At 42.6% G+C, this 13,725-nt stretch overlaps 1 protein-coding gene across 3 annotated transcripts in view; it reads right to left on the minus strand.

Moving 5' to 3' along the window:
• Positions 1-13,701, minus strand: part of LOC129699844 (palmitoyltransferase ZDHHC14-like) — a 105,329-nt gene extending 91,628 nt beyond the window's left edge. Inside the window, exon 1 of one of the 3 annotated variants that reach the window (XM_055639974.1) lies at positions 12,385-13,700. In XM_055639974.1, coding sequence (XP_055495949.1) covers positions 12,385-12,611 — 227 coding nt within the window. In that variant the 5' untranslated portion in view covers positions 12,612-13,700. Of the gene's footprint in view, positions 1-12,384 lie in introns of all 3 variants that reach the window. The other 2 variants (XM_055639973.1, XM_055639975.1) reach the window with 2 other exon arrangements.
• Positions 13,702-13,725: the final 24 nt, after the last annotated feature.

The following is a 13,725-nucleotide window of genomic DNA, read 5'->3' on the forward strand; positions in this document are numbered from 1 at the left end:
CAGGAGTTTTCATCTTTGACACTTAACTTTCTTCTGTCTCCAGAATTTGCAATTCACCAGGAACCATCATCCTGGCTTCTTCCTTTCCCTGGAACATGTCATCACAAACTGCTGGATGACATTGACTCTCATTTTTCCATTCCACTTACTCTGAGCTTGCAGCAATTTGCTTTTTAAACACCAACCTGTCAAGGGACTTGTCATCAAGTCCGTTGGCAAGGATGGTAACTGCTTTTGTTTGGCACACTGACCTCTTGCTTACAAAGACTTGGGCCAGTTCTCGGACCTCTTTACATATCTTGCTCTGGCCTCACCAAAAAACATCAATTTATTGTTATTTCTCAATAAGTAATAGATCTAATTATCCCCGCATACTTTTTCGCCTCAGCCACCAAGTTATGGCCCAATAATAAGATGTTTAAGGTGAGAGGAAGATTTTAAAACTGAGCAAAATGCCACTTTTAAAACAGGCAAGTTTCTTCGTTGCATAGACAGGTTGGCATCTGGAACATTCTGCCAGAGGAGATGATGAAAACAGATGCAATCACCATGCTTCAGAGGCATATACTTCAATAGGCAAGGCATAGAGTGTTACAAATCTAATGTGGACATATGGGATTAGTGTAGATAGGCAAAAAGGCCAGCATGAACTTGGTGGACCAAATAATCTGTTTCTGTGTTGTATAACTATTTGACTCAAATCTGCAGAGATGTGCCATTTTCTGTGCATCTGTTCTCAATTGCATTGTTTTCGCACAAAAAACAAGGTTAGGTGCTTGTTCACTCCCTCCTTCCCACCAGTCTCCACTTTCAATGGATCACTCTATAAATTCCAACTCCAATCTGATATCACCAAATCTTTCCCTCTGCTCTCCTTGCAAAATTCCTGAGACCACTTCCTCCGAGGGATGACCTCTACTTATTTTTTACTCTTTGAGTGTCACTGGCAAGATCAGCATTTATTGCCGATGCCAATTGCCCTTGAGAAAGTCCTATTTAACCTGCATCACACCACCATATCTGATTGCCCACCGCTTCTCATACCACCTTCCTCTGTAAACCACACAAAATACTACACCTGCTCCTTTACATCCTCCACTCCCACAGTCCAAGGACTTTCCAGAAGCAGCAGTTTGCAGCTTCTAATTCCATATACCGATTTTGGTGCTTATAAATGTAATCTTCTCTAAGCTGAAGAATCCAAGCAATGATTGGTAATCAAGGTCATAATAAAAACAGCATGATCGCATTAAATGGCCAAATACGCTTCAGGGTCCGAGCGGATTTATTTCTTCAGTGAAGAATAAAATATGACAGCTACTGAACAATGAATGAATGTTAAAGAAATAAAATGTAAGGGTGCTCAAGCTGCGTGAATTGGTAGAGTGCAAGGTCTCGAAAGAAAATGACGATGGAGGAGATGGGGACGATCATACAGGCAAAATGAAAGATTCAAATGTGCTTATAAATAGTGGTCAAAATCACATCCAATGTAGAGAAAAAAAAAATTCAGTTGATATTTGAGAGAGACACGATACAGCTGTACATGAAAAAAAACATTTGAATCATGAACCCTAATTATCTATTTTGTGCTTAAAGTGTCATTGCTTCTTTACTTAACTACAGTAGTTCATTAGCTATCATAACTACATGAAAACTAAGACGTTACAGGTCATGATATCTAAACAAAGCTTGCACAAATCAGACCCACATATTATAAAATTCAAACATCTGGAAGGAAGAATTACAGAACATTTAAACTTTTAAAGCATGAAGCCCTCCCGACATATATTGACGTAGCTCATTTTGATGTATTAATTTTAGATTAAGCTGAATCTATAAATTTGAGTTTCGTGTTCATATTCCGTGGCACTACCCAAAAGTTTCTCTTGACAATCATTATCTGTTACATATGGCAGCCAGGATAGAAAAGCATGTTCATCAATGTGTGGGGCCAGGAATAGGAAGCCCACAGCAGGTTGAGCCAAGAACAATGAACATAGGTCACAAAACAGTACAGAGCAGGAACAGAACCTAGAGCCCACAATGTTTGTGGCGAACATAAACTACACTAATCTCCTGTGCCTGCACATGATCTGTATCCCTCCATCCCAGGTGCATATCTAAAAGCCTCTGAAATGCCACTATTGTATTTGGCTCCACCACCGCATCGCATTTTAGGCATTTAATAATTTCCTTCTATGACGGAGCTTGAAATGGACCAAATTTTTAATAGTCTGATTGATTAAAGGCTAAACGCTGGGGACACTGATGTTGGTTTGCTTACCCTGCAAGCAGAATGGAAGAAATTTGTAGAAATATTCTTGGTGATATCACTTTAGTGTTTGATGTTGGTAGTCCATGGTGAAGCGAATAAAGGACAGGGATCACTGCTTCCCAGTTAGCCCTGAAAGTTGTACTTAGTTGGAGGTCTTCACCATCATAAATTCTCTTTCTCAGACAGCCAAAGGTTTCTGCTGGTGTACTGGAAGCAATAGCGCAGTTTATCTTTGATATCTGCTTTCATTGAACAGTAACGCCAACATAATGGAAAGCAGTCCACATTTTTCATGGCCTTGCTGTGAAATGTATCAGAGGGCTGGGAGGAAGATTTTTAGACGGGCTTTGTGCTGTGCTGATGAATTGGAGCTCGGCCTCCAAATGTACATAGGCAAACCTTGCCTACATACTGAGGTTCGAAAATTGATTTCATCTTGGCTATGCAGAGGAGACGACATATATTGAAACAGTTCCCAAATGCTTCAGCTACTGTCCGATTAACTTCTACCCCATGCCGATTTTTGATTTTGTCCATGATTTTGTTTTAGAATAAAGGGGAGGCCATTTAAGACTGAGGTGAGAAAAAAAACACTTTTCACCCAGAGAGTTGTGAATTTGTGGAATTCTCTGCCACAGAAGGCAGTGGAGGCCAAGTCACTGGATGGGTTTAAGAGAGAGTTAGATAGAGCTCTAGGGGCTAGTGGAATCAAGGGATATGGGGAGAAGGCAGGCTTATTGATTGGGGATGATCAGCCATGATCGCAATGAATGGCGGTGCTGGCTCGAAAGGCCGAATGGTCTCCTCCTGCACCTATTTTCTATGTTTCTATGGACCGGATGCACTCTAACTCTGAGAACTATATTCTGCACTCTATCTTCACCAATGCTCCACCTATTCTACTTGAGTTTGATGTGATGGTATTTATGCATAGTAATGTCTGATCTGATTGGATAGCATGCAAAATAAAGCTTTTTACTTTAACTGGGTACATATGACAGTAACAAACCTAAACCAGCAGAAATATTGGAGGCAGACAGAAGCATTGCAACAAGATTGGGCAGTGCTGGAATGATAATGCAGTTTTGCTTGGCACCAATCTGCCAGAACTTCCAATGCAATCACACCGCACATAAAAGATAAGACAAGTTACAACAAAAAAATTGCAGCAGAATTTTGATCAACTGGGCAAGCGGGATAAGGAATGGCGAATGGAGTTTTAATGCAAATAGGTACGAGGTTTTGGATTTTAGGAAGTCAAACCAGGGTAGGACCTTCACAATAAATGGTCCGTCCTGGAGTGTGTTGTAGAGCAGAGGGATTAAGGAGTACAGCTATTTTATTCCCTGAAAATGACATAACATCTCCACTAAAACTATTTATGGTCAAAAGACACAAAGGACCAAGCAAGAAGCCCAGTAGCGATGAACTTAACAAGAAATTGTCAGTACCTGCTGAAATGAACACATTTCTGAGGTCCTTGAGACCAGGAATATAAACTTTCAAATAACTTTGAACCATGACTCGGTCCTTGACAAACATGTCCATTTTCTTTTGCGTCAAACAATTGATTTTAGCCTTACCATCACCACTAACCGACAGGCTGACAGAAAAGAACCCGAGTCATAAATTCATAACAACGTCCACATCTGGGAAGAACACTCCAGGGAACAGCAATCTTCAAGAGAAAAATACAACTGTAGTTTCTACCGAGAGGTCTCGCAGATGTCTGCTGTGGATACTGCCATCATCAAGATCATCCTCAGTTGTCTAAGAGCTGTTCCTCGAATCACTACGACATTCATCCATCAAGTGATACAATAGGCATAATCTTCATCTAGTCACACAGCACAGAGACAAGCCCTTTGACCTAACTTGTCCATGCCAACTAAGCATGTCCATCCACGCTAGTCCCATCTTCACACATTTGGTTAATATCCCTCTAAACCTTTCCTATCCATGTACCTGTCCAAATTGATTTTAAATGTTATTTGAAACTGCCTCACTTACCTGCCTCAAGTACCTACTCAGGCAGCTCGCTCCGTATACCCAACACCCTCTGTGTTAAAACATTGCCTCTCAATCCAAATAAACCCGTCCCCTCTCACCTATGTCCTTTGGAACTTGATTTCCCTACTCTTTGAAGGACGGCATTCACCCTATCTATTCCTCTCTATAACATCATCCCTCAGTCTCCTGCAGTACAAAAAATAAAGTCCTAGCCTGCTCAACCTCTCCCTATTGATCAGGCCCTCGACTCCTGGCAAACATCCTTGTAAATCTTCTCTGCACTCTTTCCAAGTTAATAACATCCTTCCTGTAGCAGGGTGATCAAAATTACCTCCAAATGCGGCTTCACCAACGTCTTATGCAATTGTGGCACATCATCCCAACTATACTCAGTACCCTGACTGATGAAGGCTAATGTACACAAAGCCTTCTTGACCAGAATTACCAGTGACGCCACTTTCACTGTTCAACAAGACTTCTAAAAACGTTGCCTTTCACTGTGCCTGTTCTGGTTTGACTTCCCAAAATGCAACACCTCACACGTATCTGCATTAAACTCCATTAGCCATTCCTCAATCCACTTGCGCAGCTGATCAAGTCCCTGCTGTAATTGTTGATAACCATATTCACTATCTGTGTCATCTGCAAACTTCAATAGAAATAATAGACATGCTGGTCTAGCAGCATGGTTAGGCAGCATATCTGGAAGAAATGACCAGGTGATGTTTTGGGATGGGACCCTTCATCTGACTGATTGTAGTAGGGGGGAGAAAGCTGGAAGAGTGGTGGCAGCGGGACAGTGAATACAGGTGAGGATAGTTTGGTTGTCAGGTGATTAGGCAAAGGCCAGAGATGAAAAGATAAAAGGCTGTGGGATAAGGAGAGAAGGACTGAAACATGATGCCAGAGGAAAGGGATATAGGTGGTAGGGGGCAGTGGTTAGGATAAAGGATGCATATGCAGGTGGAACATAGGGAAGGGGGGGGGGGGGGGGTTACCCCAAATTTGAGTATTTTGTTTATACCATTGCGATGTATGCTACCCCATCAGAACATGTGGTGCTGTCCCTCCAGTTTGCATACAAATTCACTTTGTCAATGAAGGAGGCCCAAGACAGAAATGTCAGCACAAGGAACTGGAAGAGTAGTTAAAATATAAAGCAACTGTGAGATCCATAGGGGCTTGGATACTGCAAAATGATCGCCCCGTCTATGCATGATCTCGCCGATACACAAAGAAACCACATTGGGAGCACCAAATGCAGTAGGAGAGGTTAGAGGAAGTGCATGTGAACCTGTGACTCATTTGGAAGGGCTGCTGGTGGCCTTGGATGGATCTGAGAGGTCTTACATTTCCAGCAGTTGCAGGGAAAAGTACCCGGGGAGGATGTTGTTTAGGTGGGATGGGATGAGTGAACCAAGGAGTTGCGTTGAGAGCATTCTCTGCAGAAAGGGGTGGAGATGGGAAGATGTGACTGAAGATCATGGCTGAAATGTGAGAGAATGAAGTGTTAGATGTGGAGACTGGTGGGATGAAAGGAAAGGACTAGGTTGGGGATGGCAAGGATGCAACAACTTCTAAAATTCCACTAAAACCAACCACTCACCTTGGTTGAAGAATAGTCAGACCACATTTGGAGTATTATGTGCAGTTTTGGTCCCATTATCGGAAAGATGTTGAGTTGGAAAGAGTACAAAGAGTTACAAGAATGCTGCGAGGACTCGAGGGGCTGAGCTGTAGGGAGAGGTTCAGCAGGTTTTGACTTTATTCCTTGGAGCACAGGAGGATGAGAGGTGATCTTAAAGAGGTTTATAAGATCATGAGGGGAATATGCAAGGTAAATGCACAGAGCCTTTTACCAAGAGTAGGTGAATCAAGAACCAGAGTATATAGGTTTAAAGGTACAAGGGGAAAGATTTAACAGGAACCAGAGGGGAAACTTGTTCACACAAAGGGTATCGGGTAGCTAGCCAAGTTGCCAGAGGAGGTGAGTGAGACAGGTACTAAAACAACATTTAAAATACATTTGGACATGTACATGGATAGGAAATGTTTAGAAGGATCTGGGCCAAATACAGGCAGGTACGACTACGATAGATGGGGCAGTTGGAATTTCTATGCTGCATAACTATGACTTCTAGCAGCAAAAACACAATGCATAGCTTCTAACAAGGAACTAAACTCCACAGTAATAAAATGTAATAAACTGCATTTGCTGCTGGTTGTGGTTTTCATTGCACTTTTATAACACCATTTAAAAAGGCATATGGACATGTACATGGATAGGAAAGGATTAGAGGGATATGGGCAAACACAGGCAGCATAGGCAAGCTTGGCTGAAGGGCCTGTTTCTGTGCTGTATTATTAGTTTTAAAATTCTAATATATTCCTTCGATAATCAGATTGAAAGAATCAAAGCAACCAGAGACACTAACTGAAAAAGTAACAAAAAAGGTAGTCTGTTCAATTAACATCAGAGTAGTACACATGGGATAGAAACCTGTCATTTTACAAATTCAACTTTGCATTACACACCCACACCTTATCTCCAGCTTCATATCACTTGATGCGGCAGTAACATTTCTACATAATTGTGCCAGATCGAACAATACTGTTGCTATGATAGTAAATTAGTTTTTTTTTTAAAAGGGGGGGGGGGGGGGGGGGGGGGGGGGGGGGCTATATTATGTTTCATTCCAGCCAAGCAGAAATTTTGAAAGTTGAAGAGAGTGGCCAAGTCTATAGTGCAGGATAAAGAAATCGGTGAGAACTACTGTTAGAAAGTCAGATAATAATCGTTTGGAAGTACAAAAAAGACAAGATTGCCTTCCTGCCTCCTCCTCTCTCCCCCCCCCCCCCCCCCCCCCCCCCCCCCCCCCCCTGTTGCCCCCCCCCCCCCCCCCCCCCCCCCCCCCCCCCCCCCCCCAAGATTGCCCCCCCCCCCCCCCCCCCCCCCCCCCCCCCATAGAATAGAGTGCTCAAAAATAGACACAATTGAAAAGATATGAGAATAACATGATTGAAAAGTAACCAAGATTGAGATTTAAGTTACAGGATTCTTAACTTTCAGAAGAGATAGATAAAATGCAAAAGGAGGCAGGGCAACACTGACAATAAAGCTTGGGTGAAAGGTAATGCAAAGAAAGAGTGTCAGCTCTGGAAAATTAGTAAGTAGAATCTGTTTGGGTGGAGCAGAAATAGTAAGATGCAGAAAACAAATGTGAGAACTATATTTTAGTTCCCAAGTAGTGGTAATATATAAATCAGGAAAACCGATTAGGAGACCCAATGCAGCAAGAGTATTCAGGGAGGATTTTAATCTACACTTAGACTGAGCAACCCAAGTAAGGAGTCAATAGTGTAAGAGTGTTTTACTGTCATACGTTCCGAAACAGAACAATTAAATTCTTACCTGCAGCAGATATGTAAACATAGTACTCTGTAAACACCATAATGCATAACGAAAAAAAAAAAAATCAGTAAATATAAATTAAACAAACATTAGCTGTGTAAAGTTAAAAACAGTGCCTGCCTTTTTTCCACGACTTGCCGGCACCTGTCATAGTTGCACAGCAGGTCGAAATGTTGAAAATCCTGCGGCGACCAGAAAAAGGTACGACACCTTGGGCCACTACTCACGACCATGCAGGCGTCATCCCACAGCGACACGTCGTGAGTAGTGGTCCAAAAAGTAGTGTATGATGGTAGGTAGTAGCCCAAAGAGACATACCTTTTTCTGGTTGCCGCTGGATTTTCATCATTTTTAAAATTTTCGGCGATCTGCTGCGACTATGATGGGTGCCAGCAAGACGGCGAAAAAAAAATTAAGTGGGACAGCCCCTAACTCTCTCCACCACCGTCCCATTGAAGAAGACAGTAAAGTCCACAGTCAGTTTCTTGGTCTTACTGATGTAGAGCAAGGTTGCTGTTCTGGCACAGTATGATCAGTCAATCGATCCCCCCCACCCCCCCCCCCCCCATATACTAACTGGTCAATATCCATAACTCGACCAACAACCGTGGTGTCATCAGCAAATTTTTAGATGATGTCTGAACTGCATCTGGCGACATAGTTGTGTATATAGAGCAGGGGGACTGAGCCACAGCCTTGAGGTTCCCCCGTGCTGATGGTTATTAGGCAGGAAGTGTTGCTGCCAAGTCGTATTGATTGTGTTCTGTCGATGAAGAAGTCGAGGATGCAGTTGCAGAGCGATGCGCAGAGACACAGTTCTGTAAGCTTGGTAACAAGTTGAGGGGATAAGTATTGAACGCTGTGCTGTAGTATATGAACAATAACCCAACATAAGTGTCTTTATTGTCCAAGTGGTCCAGCGCAGAGAAGGGAGTCAGCAAGATCACGTCCTCGGTTGACCTGTTGTGGCAGGAGGAAATTGCGGTGCGCCAAGTTCTTGTTGAGGTAGGAATTGATATGCGCCATAACCAACCTCTCAAAGCTCTTCTTCACCACAGACATTAGTGCTACCGGTCGATAGTCATTGAGACACCTCAGTCTTCTTCAGCACCAGTATTATTTTTGAGCTTTTAAAGCAGGTGACAACCTCAGAATGATTAATGAGTGGTTGAAGATGTCCGCAAAAAGTCCAGCCAGTTGGTCCACACAGGTTTTGAGAACGTGACCAGGTATACCATCAGGTCCAGATGCTTTCAGAGGTTTCACCCTACTGAAGGCTCTTCTGACGTTGGCCTCTGTGACTGAGACTGTCAAAACATCAAACCATGTATTCATTTCAGACACAATGGAAACCTCCTCAGTTACTCCTGGCACTGTACTTGTTGTACCTGTGATTCTCCACGATCTCTTGGATTTCCCTGCTGTGGGAGATTCCCATACAATCGGTAGCTCCACTGCCATTGGGAGATCGCAGTGGAATGGCGCTAATCCATTTAAACAGACCAACAACGACAGTTACTGCACTGATCTGTGTGGTTTCTTTTATTCAAATAGGTTCAGCACTGCTATATTTGATTCTTTGCTATTATGCTGCTTGCAAGTAAAAGCACGAATATTGTATGCAGGATGAATTGAATGAGAATCAGTTGATTTTCTGGATCAGTAGGTTGAAGAGCAAACCAGGCACAGGCTATATATGGGCGACAGGAAAGGAGATAAAATAATCTCCTAGAATAAAAAGTTAGATATAGGTGATAAGATAATCACTTTTTATATTAAGATCGAGAGTGATTTAATTCAATCTGAAACAAGATCCAAAATCTAAGCGGAACAAAGCATCAAGGTATGAGGCATGTGTTGGCTGCCAAGCTGGAAAACATCATTCAAAATGTTTGACCATGAACAGAACTTACAGTGCATGTATTTCTCTTTAAAGGCATAACAATCCAACAGGAAAAGTGGTCTCGCAAGAGAGATTAGTGGTACAGATCAATGGAAAATGCTTAAGGTGTCGCCAAAGTCCAATAAGACAGACCATTGGGAATATTCAGAATCTGGTAAAGAAGCAACCTGTTATTCAAGGGGCAAGGTAGTGTAGCATAAGAAAATAACCTTGTGAGAGATATAACAGCAAACTGCAAATGCTTCCATCGAGATGTTGAAAGAAAAAGATCACCAAAAGTTAATGTTGGCTCAGTTTCAGAATGAGACAGCAGAAATTATACAGAGGAATGAGGAAATGGCAATAAAAATCAATATGTAATTTTATCAAGGAATGAGATAAAATAATTCTCAGAAATAGCCTTCATAAACAATAGCAGAGAAGGAAATGGGAGTATTAAAAACAAATTTCCATGATCCACATCTCAATGGTTTAGAAGAGATAGCTTTTGAGTTAATGGAGGTACTGAGTATGGTCTTTTAAAATCCAATACAATTTGGAACCGTTCCCAAAATTGGTAAGCAAAAATGTAATCCACCTACTAAGGCACAAAGAGTAAATGAAGAACAAGTTATCCTAACATCAGGAGGGAGGAATATGCTAGAATTTGTCAATAAGGACAAGCTAAAGAGGCATACAAAATAATAATCGGATTGCAGCCAACCTGGATTAGAGCCAAACAATACTAAAACAGGCCGCACAGCCCACAGAGCATCCACCTACACACATTCAATTTTATTCTGCCTACATTCCATTAACTGTTCTGCATTCTACCACATCCACACACTCGGAACATTTTACTGACAAACCTGCATATATTTGGAATGCAGGAAGATAGATAGGCACGCTGTCACAAGGAGAAAATGCAAGCTCTATATAGACAACTTCCAAGCTTGGATGGAACTCAGATCACTGGTGTCAAGAGAAAGCAGGTCTACCAGCTGCAACAATAGAAAGGAAAATCACACTTGACAAATCTCTGAGATTTCTAAGGTTTCAACAAGATAAAGGTGCCAATTGGATCGTTGGGCTTCCAGAACTTTGAGAGAAAAGAAGCATTTTTTTTGTATACTGAAGAATGCAAAGTTTTGGTGTCCCAAGGCAAACGTTGTATGCTAATCAGGCTAGGAAGGCAAACAGTATGTTTGGTTAGAATGGAAGAGGATTTGAATGCACGGGTAAAGTAGTTGTAGGCGATAAAAAAGAGCCTTGGAATCATGTGCCTGGACCCAATCTTCCTACCTAAATATATATATTTACAATTAAGAAACTACAATGAAGATTCATCAGACCAGTGTCTAGAACTGGGAGATTGCTGAAACGGGATGAATTAGAAGCACTCACATAGTGATAAAAAGTCACAGCACAGAAAGAGGCTCTTCAACCCACTGAGTCCTTGCTAACCACAATCCACCCATTTACACTAAACTAAACCAATTTAATTGTCCCCATATTCCTAATAATTCCCCAGACACTATTAATCACATATACACCTCTCAGTTAAATATGCAACATTCTTATGTTGCTAAATAGATACAAGAATGCTGCCAAGGTGATTCAGGAAAGAGGGCGTTAAAGCTGGAAAGAGTGCAAGGAAGATTTATGAGGATGTTGCCAGGACTTGAGGGCCTGAGCTATATGGAGGTTTGGCAGACTAGGACATTGTAACTTGGAGCACTGGAGGATGAAGGGTGATCTTACTGGTATATAATGTCAAGGGGGGAATTGACCGGAAAGAGGGGCAACGTTATCACTGAGAGTGTGTTGGGTATATTGAATGAGCTGCCAGAGGAGTTAGTCGAGTTAGATACTACATTTAAAAGACATTTGGACGGATACATGGATAGGAACGGTTTAGAGGGACATGGACACGTAGGGCTAGTGTAGATGGGTAGTCATGGTTTGTAGGGGAAAGTGGGGCGGAAGATAGACATAAAAAGCTGGAGTAACTCAGCGGGTCAGACAGCATCTCTGAAGAAAAGGAATATGTGACGTTTCGGGTGGAGACACTTCTTCAGACCTGTGTCTATCTCTGGTTTAAGCCAGTATCTAGTTTCTTCCTACAAGAGTGGGGCCGAAGGGCCCGTTTCTGTGCTGCTTAACTCTATGATTGAAACCAGATGAATTTCTTCACACGAGGTTAGCGCATCTTCCGGGTTTTATTTCTCCCCTCGAGAACTGCAGACGCTCAGTTGCGATGCATATCTCCAAGACGTTTTTTCCCCGATATCAAGGAAATCAATTCGAGCTTGGGACAAGAAATCGGCCACGTACCTAGTGCACGGCAGAGTTGGCACTCCTGCTTCTATTTCTAATGTCCCATCCTGAGACTGTTATGATTCTTTTTGAAATAAACTTATTTTCGTGAGAAACTGTTGAAATACAAATAAATGGGGGATTTTGGAACAGTTAAAAAATTATGAGACCCCTCTTTTAAAATACGAAGAAGAAAATTGGGAAATTCTTATTCTTGCTCGATACAAGACTAGAAATTAGATACACTGGGAGAAACTATGCGGCGATGCCAGAAAATGATTCACGCTCTTCTCACCTTGCTGCATTTAATGCGCAACCCCAGCATTAAATTAACCACAATTCCCCCAAATCCTGGTTTCGCGATATTTGTCAAATTGAAACATTTACAACAAAAATCAAGTGAAATCTGAACATCTCCATTTCTTATTATGAAATTCAGACGTTGTATAACATAAATTAAAAACATTATGAATCAAAATTACTTACTCGAACGCAAAAAAGAATCCACTGGTGACCACGATCAAGGCAAGGGTTAGGTAGAAGACCCCTGTTTGACTGGCCATCATGATTCTGCCATCGCAGTAAAATTTATTTCTTCCTGGGAAAACTTCCCATTTCCTGTGCGGAATATTCTTCTTTTTAGGAGACTCCATAGGAGATGAACTCTGAGCGGCAATCTGACTGTATTCGCACTGTTTCATCGGGGACGGCATCAATGTGTGGAGTGTTGTATCTCACCCCAAAAGGACAATGACTAAAATCATGCAGATGTCGGGACAGTTGTTGAAAAAGCACAATAACATCCCAATATCGTATGTATGGGGCGTGCTTCACATTGTTGATCGATACGGACATTCATGCTTTTAAACATCCAGCGTTATTATGTGGTCGTATTTTGTTGATCTTCGGTCACAACTCTTGCAGTTTCTCGCAAACACGTTCCCGCTGTACAAATTATTTTAAACACAGCCACGTTTCCTTTTCCTGCCAGTCCAGTCGACACTTACACGATGGTAAACATTGCATTGAGAGACGCACCTGCGCCGTCCGAGTTCAAGTCGCCAATTTTCACCCTAAAAGATAACGCCCATTGCTTGAATATTTCCCGAAAGTGATCTGTCACGCAAATATTCGGATTCACTAAAGACTTCCTTTTTATTAAAAGAAAACAAGTTCCACGTGGAATAGAAGAACAGTGAGGAAACCCTCGAAATCCCGAGTCTCCGGGGACTGAATCTTCGATGTTTACAAATGATTTCGCTGTTTCAACACGGACCTTTCTTTCGCAATTCTGCACCCATGTGGTTGGTGCCCAGACGAGAGAGAAGATCGTTACTCCTCGGTTCCTCCTCTCACCCACCCACAGGGCGGCCTTGGCCGGTACACCTTCCGCCTTCTTCACACCCAATTCTCTCGCAGTTAATGAAGCAAATCATCGCTGAAACGGAAAAGAAAGGCGGATCGGGCGACGCTCAGCTGGGAGGGAGGGGGGATATAATGTCGCCGGGCAGCCGCCACATTTCCCCAGGCGTAAATATTATGCGAAACGAAAAATGGCCCCTGAAGACCCACTGCTGCCGACTGAGTGGGGATGTCTTCATAGAGGGAGCCACGGTGCGGCCCGGCCCAGCCCGGGAAGCCCTCACTCCACCTGACTGACCCACACAACGGGAACCTCCAAATAACGCCTCAGCCACCCCCCTCCCACCACCCAAAAACAACAGTTATAAGATATGGAGGGGTCCTCTCTTTCTCCCTGTCAGAAAATATCGATGCACACACGGGTGAGGGAGGGAGAGAGATAGAGATAGGAGGAGGTGGCGGGGA

Source organism: Leucoraja erinacea, chromosome 8 (assembly GCF_028641065.1).
Source record: "Leucoraja erinacea ecotype New England chromosome 8, Leri_hhj_1, whole genome shotgun sequence".
NCBI lineage: Eukaryota > Metazoa > Chordata > Chondrichthyes > Rajiformes > Rajidae > Leucoraja > Leucoraja erinaceus.